This window comes from Rhinatrema bivittatum, chromosome 19, assembly GCF_901001135.1.
Source record: "Rhinatrema bivittatum chromosome 19, aRhiBiv1.1, whole genome shotgun sequence".
Lineage (NCBI taxonomy): Eukaryota > Metazoa > Chordata > Amphibia > Gymnophiona > Rhinatrematidae > Rhinatrema > Rhinatrema bivittatum.
The window spans coordinates 19,870,352-19,897,712 of record NC_042633.1 but is presented as its reverse complement, the minus strand read 5'-3'; the positions used below and the strand labels follow the sequence as shown (position 1 = coordinate 19,897,712).

General features: G+C 51.6%; 2 protein-coding genes across 2 annotated transcripts; one reads left to right on the top strand and one right to left on the bottom strand.

The window, feature by feature from the left end:
* Positions 1-4,853: 4,853 nt before the first annotated feature.
* On the bottom strand, positions 4,854-9,125 carry LOC115080857 (zinc finger protein 629-like). Its single transcript, XM_029585308.1, has 2 exons — positions 9,004-9,125; positions 4,854-7,842 (listed from the first exon to the last, which is right to left on the bottom strand). The coding sequence occupies exon 2, from the start codon at positions 7,801-7,803 to the stop codon at positions 6,367-6,369; it is 1,437 nt and encodes a 478-aa protein (XP_029441168.1). The 5' UTR covers positions 7,804-7,842; positions 9,004-9,125; the 3' UTR covers positions 4,854-6,366.
* Positions 9,126-16,037: 6,912 nt separating this feature from the next.
* LOC115080286 (zinc finger protein 497-like) lies at positions 16,038-27,092 on the top strand (the record flags this gene model as incomplete). The annotated part of the gene is made up of 3 exons (XM_029584436.1): positions 16,038-16,140; positions 21,674-21,997; positions 25,405-27,092. Coding segments are annotated over exons 2-3 (1,794 nt in total), but the record flags the coding sequence as incomplete, so codon positions are not given.
* Positions 27,093-27,361: the final 269 nt, after the last annotated feature.

Here is a 27,361-nt window from a genome sequence, read left to right as displayed (position 1 = left end):
GGGCGTGGCTCGCTCGTGTCTGGGATGGGAAGGTTAGGTGGAAGTGATGCAAGGACGGACGCGATGGGCCAATCGCCGGATGTGCTAGCGCACGTGACCGGAAGAACGGCATTTCCTATGCTTTTAAAGGGGCAGAATGGCTGTGTATTTCTTTCAAATGTTGGATGTATTTTCTCCGTAGATCCATTAAGCTCTCATAGAACTTGCATCACATGTACAACCTTGACTAATTATAGTTGTACCAACTATATGTTAGAGCAGCAGGCTGAGAATCAGGGAAGCTCAGGGTTCAAATCCATTTCTCCCACGGATGCTGCTTGTGATCTTGTACAAGTTATTTTACTCTCCGTTGCCTCAGTATAAACGATTGTGACCCACGGGCCCTAAATATAATCCATTTTGTATGGTTTGCCAGTCGGGTGGAATCTATACACAAACAAGTTTATATATGGCACGTAAAATAGGTTTGTGACATCACCATAATGAATCAGATGCAGCAAGCATTTGAAGTAATTGCTGATCCTTCCAGTAACCCTGGGGAAGGGGAGATGTTTTTATTATTATTTGATTCTAAACTGAATGGCGATCAAACTATAATAACAATAAAAGAAAAATTCTAGGATCAAAGAATAAAAGGTTACAAACATTAAAATAACATTTCAAAACAAGCATTTCTAAAAACAATGAAAAAAAAAATCAGACTAGACTAAATGATCCTCAGATACCGGAGCAAACATCCATGCTTTACGGAATTTCAGGTAATTTTTCTCTTTCCTGATTGTCAGTGGGACACTATTCCAGGATTCAGCTATGAAATGTGTGATTGAGAAGGGGCTGGGGACATTGTTGTTGCTGATCACACCTACCTGACCCAGAGGGTGCTGCAAAGGATCCCTCCCCCACTCACTGTGAGGGGAACACACACCAGACTGTGTGGGCTCTAAATGTGCCATTCTTCTGCACTTTCTTTTGGGGGGGGGGGGGGGGTGGAAGGGTGTTGTCCATGGTCCACTGAATTCTATCTTTCATAGGCTCAGCTTTTGATGGAGCTGTTAAAAACCTCACGAATATTATTAACAACGATCTTCCCAAAGATAATAATGAATCAACTAGATGTGAACTATGACCGTCATAATAGGCATCATCGTATAGTACTTACGACTTTAGTACTCTGCCTTCACGCTAAGAAACGCCATGATGCTGCCCTGATTAGTATGAGCCCTTGATAAAGGACCTCGCTGTCCGAAACACGGCCCCGTGTCGGGCAAGAATTGATTTCTGGGCATTGGTAATGTCACCTTGAAAATATTTGGGCAAGAATTGACTTCTATAAGTTGAAGATAAGTTAAAAATGTGTAATTAAACTAAGGCAATGATATAATATTGGTATTCATATTTTAATGGTGGTGGGCTGTTACTTATAGCAATATAAAAAAAACTTAAAAAATAGTTTCCATGACCAATGATTATATATAAGGCAGAGTACTAAAGTCATAAGTACTATACGATGATGCCTATTATGACGGTCAAAGTTCGCATCTAGTTGATTCATTATTATTTTTGGGAAGATCGTTGGTAATAATATTCGTGAGTTCTATCTTGTCAGCATTCCCATTCTACAATTTGGTCACCCTATGCAAGATTATTCAAGCTGCTAAAAACCTGCCACCTTTCTCAAGGTCATTATATATAGGTACCCTTATGAGCAATGTCTGTACTGTAGTGGAAGGGGTCTTCTGCAACCACCATTTCCCGGAATCCATAGCATTGGTAAAAACTCCCCTGTTGTCCTGTCATCCTTTCCATCTGAGAAAGCACTAAATTCCTCTCTCTAGGGTCCATCCAACTGTAAAGGGACCGTAATCTTCTCCTGCCCTCTATGGAGAGTGGCCATTTCACCTGAGAATTGCCCCCATTGCATCTATGGACTAAAACAGCAACCATCCTACTTTATACAGCTTTTCTAGGAAATGCAGGCATTACTAAGTGCCAGAGATGCAATGGGAACAAAGCATAGAAACACAGAATATCACCGTAGATAAGGATTGTAAGACCCACCTGGACTGCCCAATTTTATTTAGTTTGCAATGCCATAGACCTCAGTCAGATGTCCCTATGTCTGCGTCAGCACAGCACAACCATGTCCCTTCCACTGCGATGGAGGGATTCTCCCCGGGTCGATACATTGGAGGGGACTTTTTAGCACATGGGGGCCAATGTAATAAAGTGCACCCAGCCTAGTGGGGGTGGACGCGTGTTTTAGATGAACGTCCATAACTCCTGATGCAATAAGGGCATCAGTGTGTCCAAAACGTACATCCAAACTCGCACGTAGCTAATAGCGCTCATCACATGTAAATTCCAGGTAGACGAGGCTATTAACTATTAGTCCGTGATCCACGCTCGCCCAATGTGCCCTTGTTAATGTGGCAAATTTAACACCAGCCCCGGAGCTGGCATTAAGCCTTGCTGCATGTCAAGGGCTCACAAAAAAAAAAAAAAATCCTGCTTTCTGTGGTACCTCCGACTTAGTATCACACCGATACTAAGTCGGAGGAACCACAGAAAGCTGTATCATGACAAAACGAAAAGGGGGAAAAAAATTCTGGGTGCACAATTTATATGCTCCAGGCTATGTATATTGTGCCAGTAGTGGGATAAAATGAATGCTCGTACTGAGCGCCTGTTTTCCTAATCTGCACACAGCCTGATGTGTGCAGATTAGCCTGATGAAATGGACGTGCTAGGGATGACAATTTCCCCTAGCATGGCCTTTTTAACACGGCAGCACATGGTACCTATTGCACCAGGCGCCCCCAGGGGCTGCGGCTGTGCGCGCACTAGGAAAACGGGCTCTCAGCATGAGCGCCCGTTTTGCCATACGCTCTGATTGCGTCGGCCCCATGGTGTGGCACAGGACGGGGGAGAGATTCCAGGAAAACAGGCTGGCGCAACCGGAATGATTCCTTGCCGGCCAGAAAACATTTTGCTACCTGCTAACCCAAGAACAGCCCTGATAATTAAAAAAAAAGCAAAAAAGGCTGAGAATTGGTTTGTATCCTGTTCCGACATTGGTTACCTGGAGTGCTTGCCATAGTTATATCACCTCCAACTTCCCAGAGGCCTGAAAGAAGCCACTTTCGGGGCTTAAGAGCACAGGGTTTTGCCAGTTTAGTATATGAGATTACAATGTCCCTTCAAACAACAGCTCACACTCCTCATGAGAAAGGTGCTGCAGATTTTCCAAGATTTATGTTGGAGATTCAGGTGATCAGATTTGCAGATGACACAAAATTATTCAGAGTAGTTAAATCTCAAGTGGATTGTGATAAATTGCAGGAGGACCTTGTGAGGCTGGAAGATTGGGCATCCAAATGGCAGATCATTTAAGGTGGATAAGTGCAAGGTGATGCATATAGGGAAAAATAACCCTTGCTGTAGTTACACGATGTTAGGTTCTATCTTAGGAGTTATCACCCAGGAAAGAGATCTAGGTGTCATAGTGGATAATACATTGAAATTGTCAACTCAGTGTGCTGTGGCGATCAAAAAAGCAAACAGAATATTAGGAATAATTTGGAAAAGAATGGCAAATAAAACGGAGGATGTCATAATGCCTCTATATCGCTCCATGGTGAGACCGCACCTTGAATACTGTGTGCAGTTCTGGTCGCCGCATCTCAAAAAAGATATAGTTGCACTGGAGAAAGTGCAGAGAAGGGCGACCAAAATGATAAAGGGGATGGAACAGCTCCCCTGTGAGGAAAGGCTGAAGAGGTTAGGGCTGTTCAGCTTGGAGAAGAGGCGGCTGAGGGGGGGATATGATAGAGGTCTACAAAATCATGAAAGTTCTTGAACAAGTTAATGTAAATCAGTTATTTACTCTCTCAAATAGAAGGACCAGGGGGGAACTCCATGAAGTTAGCAAGTAGCACATTTAAAACAAATCAAAGAACATTCTTTTTCACTCAGTGCATAGTTAAGCACTGGAATTCATTGCCAGAGGATGTGGTTAGTGAAGTTAGTGTAGCTGTGTTTAAAAAAGGATTGGATAAGTTCTTGGAGGAGAAGTCCATTACCTGCTATTAAGTTCACTTAGAGAATAGCCACTGCCATTAGCAATGGTTACATGGAATAGACTTAGTTTTTGGGTACTTGCCAGGTTCTTATGGCCTGGATTGGCCACTGTTGGAAACAGGATGCTGGGCTTGATGGACCTTTGGTCTGACCCAGTATGGCATGTTCTTATGTTAAATGAGGCTTTCAGGTGTGGAACATGCCAGAGACTCCAGGAAATGGTAAAAACAAAACAAAACCTCAGAAGACTGGGGACTTGGGAGGAATGCAGATGGCAAATGGTGGCTCGGGGGGTGGGGATTAATTCACCTCCTAGAGCCTGTTCCGAACTGCCCCCCCCCCCCCTTGCTGCAAGCTCACAACGCCCCTCTCTGGAAGGACCGAGCGCCGAGGCCAAAGCATTCCTTACCCACCTACCTAGAAGCCTCGGCGAGTACGAAATGCAGGGGCAACAGCAGCGGGGGCTCCCAAGTCCCATCGTGCAATCAGGCATGGCATGGACCCGCTCTGCCCTCCTGCAGGTCACCGAAGGGAGAAGGGGGTCAGCACAGCCCGAGAGGATATGCCCCCTCCCCCGCCCCATGACGTTCCATCTGAGAAATGGTTTGGGAAGGGTAAACCCTCCCTTCTTGGCCCTTCCGCTTCCCCTGTAGGGTTGACATCACCACACCCAGCCGCTGGTTCTTGAACAGGACTGCAGATTTTATTGGGGTTTTTATACAGCTCGCTACACGCCACCCAGCCCGGCAGCCCTGACCCTCCCCCCCCCCCCGGCGGGTCCTGGTCTCGTGCCCGCCCGCGCCCCCCTCTGCTCCCGGGAGCCGGGCTCTTGAGGCTCATGCAACACCTCCGGCAGTCCTGCTCACGTGGCAGGGAGCAGATCAGGCGAGGTACGGAAGGGGGCTCAGTTGAAGGTGATGGCGAGGGAGGGAGACGTGCTTGCTTATGAATTTTTCTGCCAGCTCTCTCTTATTGGAAATAAAATAGAGGGGGAGGTATAATCCAATAAGAGGGTGGGAGGGGGACGGGACATGTGCCAGGGGAGCGCCTAGCTGGAGTGAGGTACATCTGTATAGACTTTTCAGTTCCATGATGTGCGGTGAAGCCAGAGAGGACTCTTATCCATGGGTCACCCTCCGACTGCACCCAAGTCCTTTGAAACACGGCTTGCTCTGCCTCTTGCAGACTGGATCTGCTTTATTTAGTGGTCTCAAGCAAAGAAACCCCCCAGAATAATATTCTTGCTACACAGTAAATGACACAGTTACTGCAGAGTGGAAATAGAGCTGGAAGCTCAGGCTGATGTCATTACAGAATGACTGGCCTGCCGCTGTCCAGTGAGGTAAACACATCCTTAGCTTCAAATGCTGTCTTCTCACTGCAGTAACCACATGGTGGAATACAGATTTCTAGCTAGCAAACTGGGACAGATGGGAGCTGGGAGCTGCAGGGCAATCACACACATAGCCATCCTTGCTCTTGTACTGCAACTGTACTGGTCCCTTTGCTACCCTTAACAGATCCCCGGCTACCTTGGAAAGCATGATGAAGATTTTAGTCAAATGCAGGAATCAATCGATGGCTTATAGCCAGCCAATTAAAAGCATCCTGTGGACAAAACTCAGTTCACATCCATTTCATTAAAACAAGGACTGATCTCCTTTATGACCGGGGTGGCATCTGTCTGAGCCAAACAGGGTGTGCCACAGTACGGTGTCCCGGCTCTCTCATCCGTGGCCTGCGCCGCATCCGAAGCCCAACCAAGCTCTTCCCGGCGTGAGATACTGCAGAGCTAACCAAACTTCTTAATATCAAGCTGTGTTTTCCCCCCAGCCTGCAACAAATGTTTCAGGAAGGGAGTCCCGGGCTTTGCTGCTTGATGGCATGCATTCTTTGCGGGATACAATGCCATTTCTTTAGGACTAGAGGTAACCAAACAAGACGGGTTTTGACACAGAGAGAACCTGTCCGGGCCTTACGCCACGCAGGCTCCTGCACTTCCTGATTTTCCTGCAGGGCCAGTGTACCCATGGGTGTAAAACCCAGGACTGGATCAGGCTGTCCCAAAACTGCGTTAGCCCAGCGTGTAAACTAGATGAGGACATGGCTGTTACACTGAGCTCCCATGCTTTGGACATGAAAGAACACAGCTTGGTCTTCCCCCAACCACATAGGCTCTGCAGGATCTCTCTAGGGGCGAAATCACGGGAGAGAGAGGGGGGGGGGGAACGTCTCCATCCAATATCGGGAGGGAGGTTGGGGGGAGAAGACTTTCTGACGGCACCGAGTTCATTCCGTGTTGTCCTCCGCCGGCGTGTCCTTGGTGGTGTCGCTCCAGTCGCTGCTGTCCCCTGCTTCCCGCTGGTAGAAGGTCTCCCGGATGTGCTTGCGCTTGATGTGCCGGCGGAGCGTGTTGCGCTCGGTGAAGCGCAGGTGGCAGAGTTCGCACTGGTAGGGCTTCTCGCCCGTGTGCACCCGCTGGTGGCGCAGCAGCTCCCCGGACTCCCGGAAGCCCTTCAGGCAGATGGCGCAGCGGAAGGGCCGCTCCCCGGTGTGGATGTGCTTGTGCCGCTGCAGGTGCGAGGAGCGCTTGAAGGTCTTCCCGCAGGCCTTGCACTCGAAGGGCTTGTGCTCCGAGTGCGTGATGCTGTGCCGCTCCAGGTCGGAGAGGTACAGGAAAGTCCGGAAGCAGACCAGGCAGTAGTGCAGCTTCCTGGGGCCGGGCGGCGGCGAGGAGGAGAGCAGCGGAGGCGGGGGGGCCTCTTCCGGGGAGCACTGGGGCTTCGCCCCTGCTGGGTTCTCCAGGTCTTTCTTCAGCACGGTGTAGGGCATGCCCTTGTCGTCGATCAGGAGGAACTGGCCTTCCCCCGTCGCCTCCTCTGAACTGCCCTGAGGCTGAACTGCTAAGGCCCCAGGATCAGGCGTGCGGGCCAGGGGGCGGCTGCTGCTGATGGAAGAGACCATGGATTGCTGCTGGGAAAGGGACTTCTCGGGGAAATGTCCGAAGCTAGTGGTCGCCTTTATGCAGTATGGGCCTCTGACCATTAACCCAGGGGACTGGGGGCTCCTGGAATACCTCTTCAGCGGCATCCGCCTGGGAACCCTCTGCCCGAGGATGGAATCTTCTAGGCCATCCTCAAGCGGCGGGCTCAGAGTCCTCCCACTGCTGGACTCTGGCACTGGATCCCTCCCCGTTGTCAGCATAGAATTAAGTAGTGGTCCCCAAGTGGTTCGCCTCAGAGGTTTAGGGAGGGGGTCTCTGGCTGACGCACTGAACTCGCTTCTGCTTGCTGGCCCCCTGTTGGTCAAAGTCTCTGGGCTTCCGGTCTCCTCGCGCTGGTGGGTGCCGCTGCCATGGTTGAAGAACGGCGGAGCGGGTCTGGCCCCGCGACGGAAAGAGGCCAGCTTGGCCAACGGCTGAGCGCGCAGGCCACCGCCGTCCTGCTGACTGACCCCTTGGTTCTTTGGCCAAAAGTGGAGGCGGCCACTGCCTCTGCCGTCCTCGATGCCGCTGCCGCCTCCATCCCACCGACCTTCCGGCTTCACGGCGTTTGGGCTTTCCGAGCTGCAGCTGCCGTCCAGCGCCAGGCCCAAGGCTCCCTGCTTCTCCTCTCTCTCTGGGCAGTAGCCGATGCCACCAAAGGTTGTACCAAAACTCCTTCCGCCGCCCGACTGCTCTGCCTTCTGGGGCTGGAGGCAGACGGCGTTCCGATTGGCTGATTCCATTGGGGTTTGCTGCAGCTCAAGTCGTCTAGTCGTACATTGCTGCCAAAACAACAAAGTTGCATACAGTTACGCTTATAGGCACAGGCTGGATGTGTGCACATCCTGATAGAATGCACAAATACCGGCTCCCTTCCCGGGAAACCCTCCCCCAGCTGTCTTTCCCGTACTTTGTATCTTTATATAGCAAACTGGAGCTATTATTAGAGACCTCAGTATTAAAGGTGGACAGGTAAGCCTATAACTAGAGTTTGCCAGGAAAGGCAGAAGAAACAAACGGACAAAGATACTGAAAAGATTGACAGTGCTCGGTTTACAATGTCTAATGCACAGACAAGCTAATATATTTTATCTACTTATAATGTCACTGCGGTTTCAAGAGCTCAGCGAAACAGCAAAATGCAGAGAGCGCAGGGGCTGAAAATACCAGAGGGAGACTCCAGCAAAATGCAGAGAGCGCAGGGGCTGGAAATATCAGAGGGAGACTCCAGCAAAATGCAGAGAGCGCAGGGGCTGAAAATACCAGAGGGAGACTCCAGCAAAATGCAGAGAGCGCAGGGGCTGAAAATACCAGAGGGAGACTCCAGCAAAATGCAGAGAGCGCAGGGTCTGGAAATACCATGGAGAGACTCCAGCAAAATGTAGAGAGAGCAGGGTCTGAAAATACCAGAGGGAGACTCCAGCAAAATGCAGAGAGCGCAGGGACTGGAAATACCATGGAGAGACTCCAGCAAAATGTAGAGAGAGCAGGGTCTGAAAATACCAGAGGGAGACTCCAGCAAAATGCAGAGAGCGCAGGGGCTGAAAATACCAGAGGGAGACTCCAGCAAAATGCAGAGAGCGCAGGGGCTGAAAATACCAGAGGGAGACTCCAGCAAAATGCACAGAGCGTAGGGGCTGGGATAGTGGCAGAGGTGGCCACATAAGCCCTCCCCTGCAGTCTGCTCTCATCCCAGGGATGCATCTGGTTTGTGAACAGAAACGGGAGGGAAGCACCAATTTTCACCGGTACCAAAATCAATAAATTACGGTCTGCAGTCATCTGCCCATGAAAAATTGAAATGCAAAAAACCCCCCCAAATATAAAGTCCTTAGCTTTTTGAGTAAAGCCAGGTGAGATTCCCCCTGCTTCAATGTAACTAGTGAAGCAGCAGAAAGCTTCTGGCTAAATGCAAACATTCAAAGCAAGAGCGAGCTGAATACCTTTCTTTCATTGTGATCCCAATGCAGCTGCTACCCAGGCTGGGTGGGAGGCAGCCGGTGGGGCTGGAATGGCAGTCCGGCAGGAAACCTCTGGCTCTACCTCTGGCTCCCTGCTGGATGCCTGGAACAAAGGAGCCTGGGCTCCCAGCGGGGCACTAGGACCGCAGGGGCGCTTCCGCCCAGCCAACCCGCTCACAAGAAGCCCGCTGGGTCCTATCGCCAGCGCCAGGTCAGCCCGCCCCTCCTCCCCAGGGCTGGTGGGAGGGGAGAAGCTGCCACCTCATTCTAGGTTGACTGAACAGGCTGATCCAGTCCTGGTTTCGCTCTCAACCGCTCCCCCCCCGCTGCATGTTGGGTAGCATAGTTCTGATTTTCTCAATTGATTTTTCCCCCAGCCTGAAGAAAATCTGAATTCCAACAGCCTGCCTGCACTGCAGTGCACGGGGAGGGAACAATGGGACCTGGATCGGCTTGGTCCATGGACCTGAGGTGAGGGGCAGGTTGTCACTCTACTGCCAACCAGCTACCTCACCCCAACACGAAGCCAGCCACCAGGGCTGACCATAGGAGGGTGAGGGGTCCAGGGTGAATAAACCGCAGTGGGGCACTGGAAGGAGAGTGCTGGGGATGTGACTATTATGGTGGTTCAGGACCCCCTTTCCAAAGTGTGGGACCCAGGGTGGTCACCCCATTTTACCACCCCCTTAAGAGAGCTCTGTCGGCCGCCAAGGAGACTCCAGTAAAATGCAGAGAGCACAGGGGCTGAAAATACCAGAGGGAGACTCCAGCAAAATGCAGAGAGCGCAGGGGCTGGAAATACAAGAGGGAGTCTCCAGCAAAATGCAGAGAGCGCAGGAGCTGAAAATACCAGAGGGAGACTCCAGCAAAATGCAGAGAGCGCAGGGGCTGAAAATACCAGAGGGAGACTCCAGCAAAATGCAGAGAGCGCAGGGGCTGAAAATACCAGAGGGAGACTCCAGCAAAATGCAGAGAGCGCAGGGGCTGGAAATACCAAAGGGAGACTCCAGCAAAATGCAGAGAGCGCAGGGGCTGAAAATACCAGAGGGAGACTCCAGCAAAATGCAGAGAGTGCAGAGGCTGAAAATACCAGAGGGAGACTCCAGCAAAATGCAGAGAGCGCAGGGGCTGAAAATACCAGAGGGAGACTCCAGCAAAATGCAGAGAGCGCAGGGGCTGAAAATACCAGAGGGAGACTCCAGCAAAATGCAGAGAGCGCAGGGGCTGGAAATACCAAAGGGAGACTCCAGCAAAATGCAGAGAGCGCAGGGGCTGAAAATACCAGAGGGAGACTCCAGCAAAATGCAGAGAGCGCAGGGGCTGGAAATACAAGAGGGAGTCTCCAGCAAAATGCAGAGAGTGTAGGGGCTGGAAATACCAGAGGGAGACTCCAGCAAAATGCAGAGAGTGCAGGGGCTGGAAATACCAGAGGGAGACTCCAGCAAAATGCAGAGAGTGTAGGGGCTGGAAATACCAGAGGGAGACTCCAGCAAAATGCAGAGAGCGCAGGGGCTGAAAATACCAGAGGGAGACTCCAGCAAAATGCAGAGTGGCTGAATATGCTAGAGAGTCTGCTATGTTTAGATTTATGTCAGCCTATCTCTTTTCTGAGTCCTACATGCCTTCCTGATCCGAAGGCCTCTGGGGAAGGAACCTGTAACTGGCAGATCCACTTCCATAGGTTTGGGGGAGATGGATCCTCCTCTCTCCATGATTCAGGATTCTCCTGCTCTCCTCCATTCTACCCTCCCTGCCCCAGTTTTTCAGAGATTATATTTCCCAGGACCTCTAGCATCCACCTTCTGAATTAAAATTCCTGGAGCTTCCAGGCAGGGAGGGAGACTGTCAGCTAAGCTAAATTGCAGGGTTGACTTGGCTTTTTTTCTGCTTCTGTCTCTGTGCACTTTTTGCCTTCTGAAATCTCATGGCTCGTGCCAACAAAGATGAATGCCCCCTGCCCCCCATCTGTTAGGGTTTGATAGTCTCGGGGTGGTGGTGGAGGTGTCCGGGAGGGCACAGAGTCTAACAGGATAAAGATCCTGCAATAGACTAAATGCACGATAGAATCTTTATGGGTAGAAATCCCAGGTGTGTTGCAGAAGAGTATAGCGATGGGAGTATACTACCATCCACCTGGCCAAAATGATGAGACAGACAGTGAAATGCTAAGAGAAATTAGGGAAGCTAACCAAATTGGTAGTGCGGTAATAATGGGAGATTTCAATTACCCCAATATTGACTGGGTAAATGTAATGTCAGGACATGCTTGAGAGATAAAGTTCCTGGATGGAATAGATGACAGTTTTATGGAGCAATTGGTTCAGGAAGCGACGAGAGAGGGAGCAATTTTAGATCTAATTCTCATTGGAGCACAGGATTTGGTGAGAGAGGTAACGGTGATGGGGCCGCTTGGCAATAGTGATCATAATATGGTCAAATTTGAATTAATGACTAGAAGTGGGACAGTAAGTAAATCCACGGCTCTTGTGCTAAACTTTCAAAAGAGAAACTTTGATAAAATGAGAAAAAGAGTTAAAAAAACCTGAAAGGTGCAGCTACAAGGGTTAAAAGTGTGCAACAGGCGTAGACATTGTTAAAAAAAATACCATCCTAGAAGCGCAGTCCAGATGTATTCCATGCATTAAGAAAGATGGAAGAAAGGACAAACGATTGCCAGAATGGCTAAAAATTGAGGTGAAAAAAGCTATTTTAGCCAAAAGATCTTCATTCAAAAATTGGAAGAAGGATCCAACAGAAGAAAATAGGATACTGCATAAGCGTTACCAAGTTAAATGTAAGACATTGATAAGACAGGCTAAGAGAGAATTTGAAAAGAAGTTGGCCGTAGAGGCAAAAACTCAAAGTAAAAACTTTTAAAAATATATCCGAAGCAGAAAGCCTGTGAGGGAGTCAGTTGGACCGTTAAATGATCGAGGGGTTAAAGGGGCACTTAGGGAAGATAAGGCCATTGCAGAAAAACTAAATGAATTCTTTACTTTGGTGTTTACTGAGGAGGATGTTGCGGAGATACATGCTCAGGAGACAGTTTTCAAGATGAACTGAACCAAATCACAGTGAACCTGGAAGATGTGGTAGGCCTGATTGACAAACTGAAGAGTAGTAAATCACCTGGACCAGATGGTATACATCCCAGGGTTCTAAAATAACTACAAAATGAAATTTCAGATCTATTTCAATTAATTTGTAACCTATCATTAAAATCATCCGTTGTACCTGAAGACTGGAGGGTGGCCAATGTAACCCAGATATTTAAAAAGGGATCCAGGGGCAATCCGGGAAACTATAGACCGATGAACCTGACTTCAGGGCCGGGAAAAATCGTGGAAACTGTTATAAAGAATAAAATCACAGAGCATATAGAAAGATGTGATTTGATGGGACACAGCGAACATGGATTTACCTCAGGGAAGTCTTGCCTAACAAATCTTCTACATTTGTTTTGAAGGGGTTAATAAACATGTGACCAAAGATGAACAGGTAGATGTGCTATATTTGGATTTTCAGAAGGCGTTTGACAAAGTCCCGCATGAGAGGCTTCTAAGAAAACTAAAAAGTCATGGGATAGGAAGCAATGTCATTTTGTGAATTGCAAGTTGGTTAAAAGACAAGAGAGTAGGATTAAATGGTCAATTTTCTCAGTGGAAAAGGGTAAACAGTGGAGTGCCTCAGGGATCTGTACTTGGACTGGTGCTTTTTAATATATTTATAAATGATCTGGAAAGGAATACAACGAGGGAAGTTATCAAATTTGCAGATGACAAATTATTCAGAGTAGTTAAATCACAAGTGGATTGTGATACATTACAGGAGGACCTTGCAAGACTGGTAAATTGGGCATCCAACTGGCAGATTAAATTTAATGTGGATAAGTGCAAGGTGATGCATTATAGGGAAAAATAACCCTTGCTGTAGTTACACAATGTTAGGATCCATATTAGGAGCTATCACCTAGGAAAAAGATCTGGGTGTCATAGTGGATAACACATTGAAATTGTCGGCTCAGTGCTGCAGCAGTCAAAAAAGCAAACAGAATGTTGGGAATTATTAGGAAGGGAATGGTGAATAAAACGGAAAATGTCATAATGCCTCTGTATCGCTCCATGGTGAGACCGCACCTTGAATACTGTGTACAATGCTGGTTGCCGCATCTCAAAAAAGATATAATTGCGATGGAGAAGGTACAGAGAAGGGCTACCAAAATGATAAAGGGGATGGAACAGCTCCCCTATGAGGAAAGGCTGAAGAGGTTAGGGCTGTTCAGCTTGGAGAAGAGACGGCTGAGGGGGGATATGATAGAGCTGTTTAAAATCATGAGAGGTCTAGAACGGGTAGATGTGAATCGGTTATTTACACTTTCGAATAATAGAAGGACTAGGGGGCACTCCATTAAAACAAATCGGAGAAAATTTTTTTTCACTCAGCGCACAATTAAGCTCTGGAATTCATTGCCAGAAGATGTGGTTAGTGCAGTTAGTGTAACTGGGTTTAAAAAAGGTTTGGATAAGTTCCTAGATGAAAAATCCATAAATCATTATTAATCAATAAAGAATAGTAGCTTGAGATCTATTTAATGTTTGGGTAATTGCCAGGTACTTGTGACTTGGATTGGCCACTGTTGGACACAGGATGCTGGGCTTGAGGACCCTTGGTCTGACTCAGTATGGCACGTTCTTATGTTCTTATGTATGTTTTGCCTGGGGGAGGGAATGGGGGTGCATAGGGATCATTGCTTCTTCAGCATGCAGGCTGCCAGTGCTCTCCCCTAAGGAAGAAAAGGGGTGGGGAGCTTCTGTGGCCAAGCGGGGGGGGGGGGGGGGGGGGGGGGGGGGCTATACAGGCCGATCAATTCCTGCTCTTCTCCCATTGCATGTAGGGAGTTGTAGTTCTGATATATATAATTTCCCCCACCCCTAAGAAAAGTGCAAGGGACAATGCAAGAATTGGTTCGATCTATTCGGATCCATCCAGGATAAGGGGACCACATTGGTCTCCCATCTTTGTGAGATTCAAAGCCGATCTGTGGAAGATGTTATGCAGTTAAGGGACAGAGGAGGGGAGGCCTCAAAATTTACTAGAAAGGGAGACTGTGGTGCCTGTGATCTGTGGCAACTTACACCCAGATGCTCAGTTTTTTTGTTTTGGGTTCTGGGGGATATTTACTCCGACCCCCAGCTAAGACATGGCTGCTCCATAATGCCCGACTTGGGTTTGCTTCCATGTACCGGATTAAAAAACTTTTTTTTTTTTTGCCCCTAACACGGTTTACTGCACAGTAGCAAGGGATGAGGAAGTTCAGAATGTGTTCTGGGTAAGAACTGATGCCTTGGGCCAATGCTTGTGTGTGCGCAGCTGCTCCAGGACACCCAGCTACAAAACGGTCTCAGTTTACCACATCAAATTAATTTGCTGAATATGGTTATTTTTCTTATTTTTAAAAAGTTGAGTACTGCAGAGAGAAAACAGAATTTGGACTTGGACCTTTGCACATTGTGGAGTCATCAAACATCTGGACAGCTGATGTCCAAGTGACATTATAAGCCAAATTCCTCCCTTTGTACAGAGTTTAAGCTATTTCAGTTTTTACAGCTGCACTTTTTTTTTTTTTTGCATTATTTTAAGCCCCTGCGCGCTCTGCATTTTGCTGGAGTCTCCCTCTGGTATTTCCAGCTCCTGCGCTCTCTGCATTTTGCTGGAGTCTCCCCCTGGTATTTTCAGCCCCTGTGCTCTCTGCATTTTGCTGGAGTCTCCCTCTGGTATTTCCAGCTCCTGCGCTCTCTGCATTTTGCTGGAGTCTCCCCCTGGTATTTCCAGCCCCTGCGCTCTCTGCATTTTGCAGGAGCCTCCCCCTGGTATTTTCAGTCCCTGCGCTCTCTGCATTTTGCTGGAGTCTCCTCTGGTATTTCCAGTCCCTGCGCTCTCTCTGCATTTTGCTGGAGTCTCCCTCTGACATTTCCAGCCCCTGCGCTCTCTGCATTTTGCTGGAGTCTCCCCCTGGTATTTCCAGCCCCTGCGCTCTCTGCATTTTGCTGGAGTCTCCCCCTGGTATTTTCAGTCCCTGCGCTCTCTGCATTTTGCTGTAGTCTCCCCCTGGTATTTCCAGCCCCTGCGCTCTCTGCATTTTGCTGGAGTCTCCCTCTGGTATTTTCAGTCCCTTCGCTCTCTGCATTTTGCTGGAGTCTCCCTCTGGTATCTCCAGCCCCTGCTCTCTGCATTTTGCTGGAGTCTCCCTCTGGTATTTTCAGCCCCTGCTCTCTGCATTTTGCTGGAGTCTCCCTCTGGTATTTCCAGCCCCTGCGCTCTCTGCATTTTGCTGGAGTCTCCCCCTGGTATTTCCAGCCCCTGCGCTCTCTGCATTTTGCTGGAGTCTCCCCCTGGTATTTTCAGTCCCTGCGCTCTCTGCATTTTGCTGTAGTCTCCCCCTGGTATTTCCAGCCCCTGCGCTCTCTGCATTTTGCTGTAGTCTCCCTCTGGTATTTTCAGTCCCTTCGCTCTCTGCATTTTGCTGGAGTCTCCCTCTGGTATTTCCAGCCCCTGCGCTCTCTGCATTTTGCTGGAGTCTCCCCACTGGTATTTTCAGTCCCTGCATCCTTTGCATTTTGCTGGAGTCTCCCCCCTGGTATTTTCAGTCCCTGCATCCTTTGCATTTTGCTGGAGTCTCCCCTCTGGTATTTTCAGTCCCTGCATCCTTTGCATTTTGCTGGAGTCTCCCCTCTGGTATTTTCAGTCCCTGCATCCTTTGCATTTTGTTGGGGGTCTCCTCTGGTATTGTCAATCCCCCGCCCCTAGACCAGTCTCCTGGAAAAGCAACATTGAAGCAGAGAACGTCCTGCAGAAACCCTTAGTCTGTGAGCTCGGAGGGCGGCAGGAGAAGGGGGGAGTTGGCTTGCGAGAGGCCAGTGCCGTGTGTTACTCGGGAACCAAGCTCGCAGCAGCAAGTTGCTGGTGGTGGAAATATCCTGTCACTCTTTTCCTGTGGCTGCAAGGGGAAAAAAAAAAAAAAAAACAGCTCAGGAGGGGGCGGAGGGAAAGCAGGAGAGAAAATAAAGCCTGGAGGAGGAAGCCCCAGCTGCTGACAGCCAGCTAGGAAAGGGCATGCAGGTAAATAATCAGTGAGCACCCAGGGACAGGCACTGCTAATGGATGGGGGGGAGGGCATCTCTGGGTTGTTTGCTTTCCCTTGCACTGTGCTTTGGACACAATGCTTAAGTGTTCCTCATTGCACTGCTAATATTTGGGAGACAGGTTGTGTGTGGGGCTGCCAAAGAGTGAACCGGTCCCTGGGGCTTCTTGAGGGTCTCGGGGATTGCAAAGCTTTTGGTGGGTGTCCTGCTGCAGTTGTTAGGGATTTCCATCTGGCATATGTGCCCTGGGGTGTGCTGTTTTTTTTTTGTTTTTTTTTGGGGGGGGGGAATGCCAGAGGCTAAATAATGAAAGAGGCGGCATGGGCTGGAGACTGCAGCAAAATGCAGAGAGCGCAGAGGCTGGAAATATTAGAGGGAGACTCCAGCTAAATGCAGAGAGCACAGGGGCTGGAAATACCAGAGTGAGACTCCAGCAAAATGCAGAGAGCGCAGGGGCTGGAAATACCAGAGGAGACTCCGGCAAAATGCAGAGAGCACAGGGGCTGGAAATACCATAGAGAGACTCCAGCAAAATGCAGAGAGCGCAGAGGCTGGAAATATTAGAGGGAGACTCCAGCAAAATGCAGAGAGCGCAGGGGCTGAAAATACCAGAGGAGACTCCAGCAAAATGCAGAGAGTGCAGGGGCTGGAAATACCATAGAGAGACTCCAGCAAAATGCAGAGAGCACAGGGGCTGGAAATACCATAGAGAGACTCCAGCAAAATGCAGAGAGCACAGGGGCTGGAAATACCATAGAGAGACTCCAGCAAAATGCAGAGAGCGCAGAGGCTGGAAATATTAGAGGGAGACTCCAGCAAAATGCAGAGAGCGCAGGGGCTGAAAATACCAGAGGAGACTCCAGCAAAATGCAGAGAGCGCAGGGGCTGGAAATACCATAGAGAGACTCCAGCAAAATGCAGAGAGCACAGGGGCTGGAAATACCATAGAGAGACTCCAGCAAAATGCAGAGAGCGCAGGGGCTGGAAATACCAGGGGAGACTCCTGCAAAATGCAGAGAGCGCAGGGACTGCAAATACCAGAGGAGACTCCAGCAAAATGCAGAGAGCGCAGGGGCTGGAAATACCAGGGGAGACTCCAGCAAAATACAGAGAGCGCAGGGGCTGGAAATACCAGAGGAGACTCCAGCAAAATGCAGAGAGCGCAGGGGCTGGAAATACCAGAGGGAGACTCCAGCAAAATGCAGAGAGCGCAGGGACTGGCAATACCGGAGGGAGACTCCAGCAAAATGCAGAGAGCGCAGGGGCTGGAAATACCAGGGGAGACTCCTGCAAAATGCAGAGAGCGCAGGGACTGCAAATACCAGAGGAGACTCCAGCAAAATGCAGAGAGCGCAGGGGCTGGAAATACCAGGGGAGACTCCAGCAAAATACAGAGAGCGCAGGGGCTGGAAATACCAGAGGAGACTCCAGCAAAATGCAGAGAGCGCAGGGGCTGGAAATACCAGAGGGAGACTCCAGCAAAATGCAGAGAGCGCAGGGACTGGCAATACCGGAGGGAGACTCCAGCAAAATGCAGAGAGCGCAGGGGCTGGAAATACCAGAGGGAGACTCCGGCATTATGAAGACGGAGAGCACAGTATCCCTGAGATGAGGATGCAGCGAGGATCTTCCCTATCCCTACTCTTCTTTGGTCTGGCACTGAGCCTGCTGAGTATTCTTATTTCCTCTCTGGGCGTGATGAATTTTCATCTTCGTTGCAGAGATGCTCTCGCCTCTTCTCGTTTTGGATGACTTTAAGCTTTACAGCTCCTGAGATCACCCTTTAACGAAGCGCTCTGGGCAGCGAAGGGGTTATCGGGTGTTGTCAGGATGATGTTTTACCTGGGTGAATTCCCGTTAAAAGAATGCCCAGGTACCATTGAAAATGCTCTCTCCGACTTGGGGCCGCAGCGGAAAGGAGCTCGGGCCGGAAGGCAGATACCAGTAGTTAGGGCTGGGTGAAGGTGCACTAGCGCAGCGTAGGTTACCCAGAGAGAAAAGGCCCAGCGAAGCTACCCCAGGAGGCATGAATCGATTTCGGAAAACCCCTGAAACACCACAAAAGAAAATGCAAGCCGTCGATCAGCTCGCAGGCTCCCCCCCCCCGGTCTCCTCTAGTTTGGAATGGCAGATTGACCCGATAACAGTCGGATGTCCAAAGAGGAAGATTGCTCCGTGCCCCGTAGAGTGAGGCGTAAGAATCAGCCTGCGGGCCGAAGGAGGCGTGGGCCTTTGAGAAAAGAGATGGTGCTTCCCGACCTGCCGGCATGGGCCTTCAGGCATCCCCGGGAGCGTCAGCCGATCCCGGTCCTCCAAAAGCGCTGCAGTGCGGAAGTCCAAGGAAAGCTGCTGGAGGAAGCCCACGGGGATCAACCCTAGGAATGGTTACGGCCAGGCGGGCTGGGGAGAGACTGGTCATGGCTACAGGGGGACAGGGCACGATGGGCAAGAGGGTTTGCAGCCGGCACGGGAAGGAAACCGGTCGAGCGGATAAATGCAGACCCTCTACCACAGGGCTCGTCGCTGGGATGTCGGAAGGGCTGCGCAGAGGAAGGCACGAGAAGCTGGACGCTGTGCGAACACTATAGCATCTCTGTCCCAGAGCAGCACTGGGATCACGACCCCGAGAGAGACGCGCAGAGAATGAAGACGTTGGGATCACCCGGGACATCCCCATTCCCACCGATAACAAGAAACCCAGAGACAGCGGTAAAGCAGAAAATCACAAGGATAGCATCGCTGATAGGCGGGTCGGTACCAAGCGGCTGTTCTGTGGATCGTATGGAGAGAGAGAGAGAGAGAAGATCCTCAAGTAGCAAGAGATGCAATCAGAGACCAAGAAAATGTGGCAGAAAGATACAGAAATATCCCTAATTGTATTGGGCCCCACCAGCCTGATTAAGAAAAACTTCCAGACACATCCAGACCCCTCACCTGTCCATTCCACACCCTGTGAGCTCCAGGCGGAGGCGCTCTTTAGCACAGAGCAAGTATTAAGAAGAGCGATAGCAGTGCATTTGGGCCTGCCCCGGCTTGCGAGTGAAGTTTGCCCCCCCTGGCAAGGTTTGCACAAAAGTAGCCCGCTTTGTGATGCTTTCCTGCGGGAGCGCGCAATCCAGCGAGCGGACAAGCCCACGGGAGAGATCCGCGGTGCATCTTAGGCCGCTAAGGGAACTCAGGAGAGGCTCTGTCGGGGTGGCTGAAGGGGACTCGTTCGAGAGCTCTCGGGTGATGGGAGGAGGGAGCTCCCGGGGGATTGCAGGAGGCGCGCAGGTCATCCGTACCGGTGGTAGCAGAGAGGAGGCCGGAAACTACTGGCCGGATAGCACAGACGAAGGAAAGGAGGGGGAAGCAGCTATAATCCAGCGGGTTGCAGGATCCGAGGCAGGAACGTTTTTACCACCCGGAGATTGTGTCAAGCAAAGCTGCTCGATTTTTGTTTTCTGGATAGGGCGATACGAGAATTAGATCAAGGACATGCGCTGGATGCGGCCTACTTGATTTTCAGCAAAGCTTTCTGACACTGTCCGGCCTAGGAGGCTCATTACTAAACCGAGCAGCCTGGAGGTGGACTGGGTCAGTAAATGGTGGCGTGGCATTCGACAGAGGTGGGGTGGGAAATGGAAGTCACTCAGAGGAGAGAGAGGCGATAAGTGGAGTGCCTCAGGGGACCGGTTCTGTGCAATATTCTGGTGAGCGACATTGCGGAGGGGTTAGCAGGGAAGCGTTTGTCTTTTGGAGAGTGATGCTAAGATCTCCAGCAACAAGTACCTGGAAAGTACCCAGACATTAAATAGATCTCATGCCACTAATGCCAGCAACAAGCAGTGGCTGTTCCCTATTGATTAACAGCAGTTTATGGTCTTCAGCAGAAATGTATCCAAACATTTTTTAAACCCAGCTACACTAGCTGCCTTATCCTCATCTTTTGGCAACTAATTCCAGAGCTTAATTGTGCGTTGAGTGAAAAAGAACTTTCTCTGATTAGTCTTAAATGTGCTACTTGCTAACTTCATGGAGTGCCCCCTAGTCCTTCCATTATCTGAGAGAGTAAATAACTGATTCACATCTACTCGTTCAAGACCTCTCATGATCTTAAACACCTCTATCATATCCCCCCCCTCAGCCGTCTCTTCTCCAAGCTGAACAGCCCTAACCTCTTTAGCCTTTTCCCAGTGTGCACAGACCGCGGGGTGATCATGTCCGATGGCCTCCAGGTGGCGACGCAGTGCGACAAGGCGGTGGGCCAGAGCCGGAGGGATGCAGGGGTGCGCAGGGAAAGGCATAACCGGCAGCCGGAACACCGAGTCCAATTCTGGAGGCCGTACCTCCGACGGCTAGAGGCGGTCTAGAGAGAGGCTACCAAAACAGTGGCAGGGTCTGTGCTTTCCATGAGATGAGTCTTCGGGACCTTAAGCTGTGGAAACCTGCAGGAGAGGAGCATGATGGAGACATTCAGGTCTACCTCAGACCCAAGAAGCCCAAGTGTTCCTTGGCGGGGAAGGTGCATCATGGCATGAAACCCCAAGGAGGAAGACGTCGGGGGAACGTGGCCAAATCTTTGTGGAGCAGCCCTTTGGGGCAGAGGCAGTGGAGGCAGCGACAGAATTCTCACGGAGGCCCGAGATGGAGCACAGAGGGTCCCGGCGCGCTGAGAGCTGCAGGGGAAAGTAGTGACGGTCGCCGCTAACAGAGTGGCAGGAACAACGGCGTCCACTGGCGAGTTGCCAAGCCCCCCCCCCCCCCCACGTCTCTCTTAAGTTTGTTCCGGATCATTTCCCCTTCGCATGTCTTCATGCTCTCGGCTGCTCCTCTGCCACCCTCTTACCGCTCTTTCCCGGTTCTCCTTCACACCAGGGGTGGGGGATTTTGGATGTAACCGCTCGCCTGTCCAAACCCAAGCTTAAGGCGAATTACATTTTCAGGTGCAATAGGTAGGTCCCTGCCCCAGAGGGCTTACAGTCTAAAAGGCAGTGATTTACTAAGGCTCTTCACCCAGTCTGTATCTATGGGTAAAATCAGGCCCGAAGTTTGTACCTGAGGCAACGTAGGGGAAAGAGACTCGCCCGCGGCCACGAGGAGCGTTAGTGGGAGGGGTGGGATTTGAACTCTGGTTCTCAGCCTGCTGCTCTTAACTGCTTGGCTACTCCTGCTCTCCTCTCCCCTTAGCCCTGTCGTTTTGCCCGCTGTTTGGTGGAGCTGACGGTCCAGGACCCGGCACGGTGGGGGAGGGGAGTGGTCCTGGTTCGGGAGCAGAGGGCACAGGAGAGTGAGTGGGTGGCGTGCGGGGAGGATCTTTTAGCAGCATACCAGTAGGCTTGGCTGGCCGTGGTTTGATATTGCAACTGCCAGCTTCGCCAGTGCCCCACAGCGAAAGAGAGCCTGGGATGGCACCCCCCCCCCCCCCCCGTTATCCTAACTGCGAAGCGCCCAGCTTTCTGGGATAGCTTTTGGTCAGCTCTTCTCGGGGGTAACGTCTGTCTGTCTGTCTGTCTCTTCTTTTCTTGCAGACTCTACTCTTGGGCAGAGTGGTGGGCAGAGCAAGGCAGGAGACCGATGCGAGCGGGCACCCTTCGCCTCCCAAATGTGACCCCAGAGTGGGAGGGAGCTTGATGGCAGGGGTCTAAACTCCCCTCCCCCCCCCCCCCCCCCCGAACCTGGATTTGCTTTTGCCCCTGCCGAAGTGGAGTAGGGGCAGGAAGAGAGAGGGAGACACCCCCCTCCCCCGATGGAGAGAAACAGCAGCTGTGGGCTCGGAATGACGCTCCCGCCCTGCCTCCGCGGCAGCGACGCGGGCCAGAGGCAGGCAGATGGGTCCCAGCGCGACTGGAAAGGTACGTGAAACGGAGCCCCCCCGCCCCCGCCCCGTGTTGTTATAGCTGGGAAAGGCTAAAGTCGGCCTTCTGTGGTACATTTTGCCACAAGGGGAGACCTTGGTTTGATGTATGTCGCTCCCCTTGTTGGCGGGGACTGGGGGGGGGATGCTGCAGTGGTAGCACTCACAACCCATGCGGGGGGGGGGGGGAAGAGGTGTGAGGAAGGAGTCCTAGCCGTCGTGCAGCGGTGCCACCCAGTGGCACACGCATGTGGTCATCAATATCTTGGCTAGTAGGCTACAAAGAAAAGGCTGGACACACAGGGGTCCATTTCAGCCGCTGTGTGGCTCAGCTAAGTTAGCCCGGGTATGTCCTAAACCAGTCAGGTTTAGGACAGCCCTGCAGCCCGGCCAGAGCTAGCCGGGTAGGTTAGTCAGCTAACTCCAAACACTGGAGTTTGTACCTGAGGCAATGTAGGGGAAAGAGATTCGCCCAAGGTCACGAGGAGCGTTAGTGGGAGGGGTGGGATTTGAACTCTGGTTCTCAGCCTGCTGCTCTTAACTGCTTGGCTACTCCTGCTCTCCTCTCCCCTTAACCCTGCCGCTTTGCCCGCTCCTCCTCTCCCCTTAACTCCAAATATTGGAGTTGACCGGTTAACTTAACCGGCTGGCTCTGCTCCTCCTCGGAAACGCCTCGTCCCTGCCCCCGGAATGCCCCCAGGTTATCCGGCTGGAACTTAGCTGGATAAGGGCCAAATACAGCCGGGTTAGCCACTGTAATGGAATTGTTTCTGACTGCTCCGGCTGAGGATGGGTGTGGAGGTTGGGCCATGTGGATTCAGAGTTCTCACCCAGACACAGGACTAGTCTGAAGGCCACAGGCCGACCTCCGACTGGCTCCTATTTACCATTTTGCACTGGGAAATGCTTACGAACAGGCAAGAATCTGTTTACTGTACTTATGCCAGTTGTTCCATGGTGAGAAAGTAAGCAGTTAACTTATACTAAAAGCCAGAGGGAGAGTGAAGGCCACACAGCTGCACCTGAACTTGATAAGAACTCAGAGGGAGAGGCCATCGCTGCCTTTCCCAAGCATTTAGTGTAGAAGGAGAAATAACCGCTAGAGAGAGAGAGCGAGCCCTGGATGTGATAGCACAGGCTAATCCTTCGGAAACATGCAAGCATTTTAGGTATCTATGTAGCAATTGTTATTGTCTACCGTAACTTCTGTCCTCCTATTGCTCAAATAAACTTTCTTTCTTACCTGGAACCATGAGGTACTGAATCCAAGTTTGTGTGTGGCTACTTGTGTGGGCATAAGCCCCCCCCCCAGGTCTAATCCCAATAATTGGGGGTGCTTGCATTGGGTAACCCCCGAGGCAGGCCTGTGTGCATGCAGGCGATGAGCCCCTCAGGTAGCCCCCAATATAGACCTCCGAGCCCCTGGGAAGAATGCCAGTGTGCACTGTCTGAAGCCAGAGCAGCCATTTAGGCGGATAACTATGATGTTATCCGTCCGAATGGCTTTTGAATATCGACCTCATAGCAAATACCTTCCCCCCACGTTAAAAAAATGCTTTATATATTCTTTTAGGGGTCAGTCATATAGAACATCCTGTGTCACCTACCCCACAGAGGTCAGCTCCAGCAGCGTTTCGGCTTGGCTGGTCCCATTTCAGGGCCGAAGCCCCTCCGCACCTCACGCGCGTACGGATAAAACGAAAGAGGAAACAGTCCCCATCAGTCCAGGCCAGCCAGCCTTTCTTTGCGCGATTTCTCACTCCGCTTCTTTTTTTTGCCTTGGCACAGGCGTTGGCAGGACTGCTGTACTGTGTGGGGTTTGTTTCCTCCTTTTCTGTTTAATCGCTTTTCCCCGTGCTTGTTTTCTGAATCGTAGCACCCTGTTCTGACCAGAACACACTTTCTCCTTGCATAAAATCAATCACTATTCTTCTCTGTCTATACAGATGTCTAAAATAATGTAGAATATAGATTAGCATAATGATTAGATATCTATACAAGTGTTCCTCTGGTCCATAACTGATATACATTTAAAAAATGAACAAAAGTAACAACAACGTATATGGTTGTATACTATTAAGTAATTAACAGAAAGCATAAGGAAACTTAGCAAAACTCTCTGTAAACTACATTGACAGTGTATTAGATGTCTCCCGTTGCCAGCTGCCTCAGGACTCCATCTCATGGTGGCTGAAGGGGCCTGCAGGATGGCCACCATGGATTCCATGCCGCGGCAGCCAAAAAGGGAGAGGGTTGCCAAGTATTCCATCCCACATCAGCTGAAGAAAGGGGTCTAGGGATGGTTGAAGAAGAGGGCCTGTGTTTGTGTGTGTGTGTGTGTGTGTGTGTGTATGTAAATGTGTATGAGGGAGCCTCTGTGTATGTGTGTGTGGGGGGGGAGCCTATATTTTTGTGTTTATGTATCTCTGTGTATATGGGTGGGGAGAGCTTGTGTGTGTGTGTGTGTGTGTGTGTGTGTGTGTGTGTGTGTGAGCCTGTATATATGTGTGTGTGTGTGTAAATGTGTATGAGGGAGCCTATATTTTTGTGCGTATGTATCTGTGTGTGTGTATGGGTGGGGAGAGCTTGTGTGTGTGTAAGAGAGCCTGTGTATATGTGTGTGTGTGTAAATGTGTAAATGTGTATGAGGGAGCCTATGTGTGTGTGTGTGTGTGTGAGCCTATATTTTTGTATGTATGTATCTGTGTGTGTGTGTGTGTGTGTGTAAGAGAGCCTGTGTATATGTATGTGTGTGTGTGCCTGACAGAGGGCTTTGCAAATAGAGTGTATAGTGAAAAGTGTTCTACATTGCTCCGGTTGTCTGATTCCCAGCTGATATAAATGTTCAAAACCAAACACAAGTGCAAAAAATCAGTATTGTTTTAATGTAGCGACAAGTTACGAGAAGAGCCTTTGTGGGTGAGAGAGCAGGTGTGTCCGTATGGGAGCCTAACAGAACAGCGCTCTGCAGACGGACCATATTGCCTTGGCGCAGTGCACCTGTCATGGTTCTGGGCGCCACCTGGTAGCCACAGGCAGGCATGACAGTGTGACTGACAGAACCGACTGACCCACACAAGCCTTTGATTAATGTATATACCGTACACAGATATAGATAGATAGATAAGACCTGAAGGCTTGTGTCGGTCAGTGATGTCGTCATGCTCCCACAGCTATAGGCAGGCATAGGCATACACAAGCTTGCACAAGTGCACAAAAGCTCCCACACGCGCACACACCGGCTCGCACACTCCTACACACGGACAGAGGCAGACACAGGCTGTTATAGACCAGACTTCCCAAGCAATGCCAGGCACTTTTTGCTAGTGTACATATCTATATATATATTTTTTTTAAATATAGATTATTATAATAGAGTTTTTAATGAGTTTTCTTTCTTTGCAGAAGGAGCTGCCGATGGTGAGGACCAGGGCTGCTTGGGATCAGCTCTGGAGGAAGAAGGGACAGAGATTTACATCCTCTCTGATCAGGAGGGTGGCAGCGGTGAGGAAGAGGCCCTGGACCATTTGGAGTTTGTGCTGGGGGAACGTCCCCTGCAGGCCTCCAGGGCAGCGGAGGACAACCCCAGACCGGCACACCAGCACCACCATCGGCGCCACTATGAATGCGAGGCCTGCGGGCGCCGCTTCTCCGACCCGTCCAACCTGCGCCGCCACCGGCACATCCACACGGGCAGGCGGCCGTACCCCTGCGAGACCTGCGGGGCCACCTTCCGCCAGAAGTCGCAGCTGGAGCGGCACCGGCTGGTGCACACGGGCGAGCGGCCCTTCCAGTGCGCCTTCTGCCCCAAGGGCTTCCGGGACTCCACCGAGCTGCGGGTTCACTACCGGGTGCACACTGGGGAGCGCCCCTACCGCTGTGCCGAGTGCCAGCGCACCTTCTCTCGGGTCTGCTACCTGAAGAGGCACCGGGAGAAACACCGGGCCCTGCCCGAGCCCACCTCGGACCTGGCACGGGTTACCCCAGCTCCCACCGCCCCTCCCGGCGGGGGCTTCCCCTGCACCTTCTGCAGCCGCAGCTTTGGGTGCAAGAAGCAGCTGGAGCTGCACCGGCGCGGGCTGCACCTGCGGACCGGCCCCTCCGGGCAGCGGCTGTACGAGTGCGGCGACTGCCGCAAGCTTTTCAACAACTCCTCCAACCTGCGGAAGCACGCGGTGATCCACACGGGGGCCAAGCCTTTCCGCTGCACCGTCTGCGGGCAGCGCTTCCGGCAGGCCACGCACCTGGAGCGGCACTACCTTATCCACACGGGGGAGCGGCCTTTCCCCTGCCCGGTCTGCGGGAAAGGGTTTCGGGACACCAGCGACCTGCTGAAGCACCAGCGGGTGCACACGGGCGAGAAACCTTACCAGTGCCCCATCTGCCAGAAACGATTCAAGCACCTGCACAACGCCCGGGTGCACCACCAGCGCCATGCGGCCGCTTCTGCCGCCGAAGGGGAGGCTGAGGAAGCGGCGCCAGCCGAGCCACAGGGTGGCACCGGAGAGGAACGTCGTCATGCGATGGAAACACGCCCCGGGGAGCAGCACCCAGCTGCGATCCAGGTGACCGGGCCACGGTGGCCCGATTCGATCCACGCTGCCGCCGGGGCGCGCTGCCCAGACGGGTACCCTGGCAGCGGGGTGCAGGGCACGGCCCCCGCCCCTGAGGCTACCGAGAGACTCCGTTGCCCGGCGCCCCCTCCCCGGGGGAAAGAGGAGCAGCCGCCGTCCGAGCCGCTGAGGTGCAACTTCTGCCGCAAGGCCTTTGCCCGCATCTCCGGCCTGCGCCGGCACGCCCTCATCCACACGGGCCACCGGCCCTTCGACTGCCACCTGTGCGGCAAGACCTTCCGGCAGCTCTCGCACCTGGAGCGGCACAAGCGCATCCACACCGGGGAGCGGCGCTACCGCTGCACCACCTGCCAGAAGGCCTTCCGGGAGTCCAGCGACCTGCTGCGCCACCAGCAGGTGCACACCCGGGAGAAATGCTTCCGCTGCCCCCTCTGCCTGAAGACCTACACCCAGCTGCGCTACCTGAAGATGCACCGGCTCAAGCACGGCCTGAGCCCAGAGGAGGGGGAAGAGGAGGAGGAGGAGGAGGAGGTGGTGGTGGGGGGGGGACGACAGTAGGGGGATGCCGGCTGCCCTTCCCCGGCCTGGACGCAGCCACCCCGGCCCCCGCCGTCTTCCGGAGAACCGCAGGACTGAAAGAATCCCTGGAGGGGATCGAAAGGGTTTTATGGCAAAATAGACTTGGTGAAAGTGATGCTGGGAGGAATAAAAGCCTCAGAAACAGTATTAAGGGATTTGGGAGGGGGGCATTAAAATGCATTGGTATCTCCAAGCTTCTTTTTCCTGTT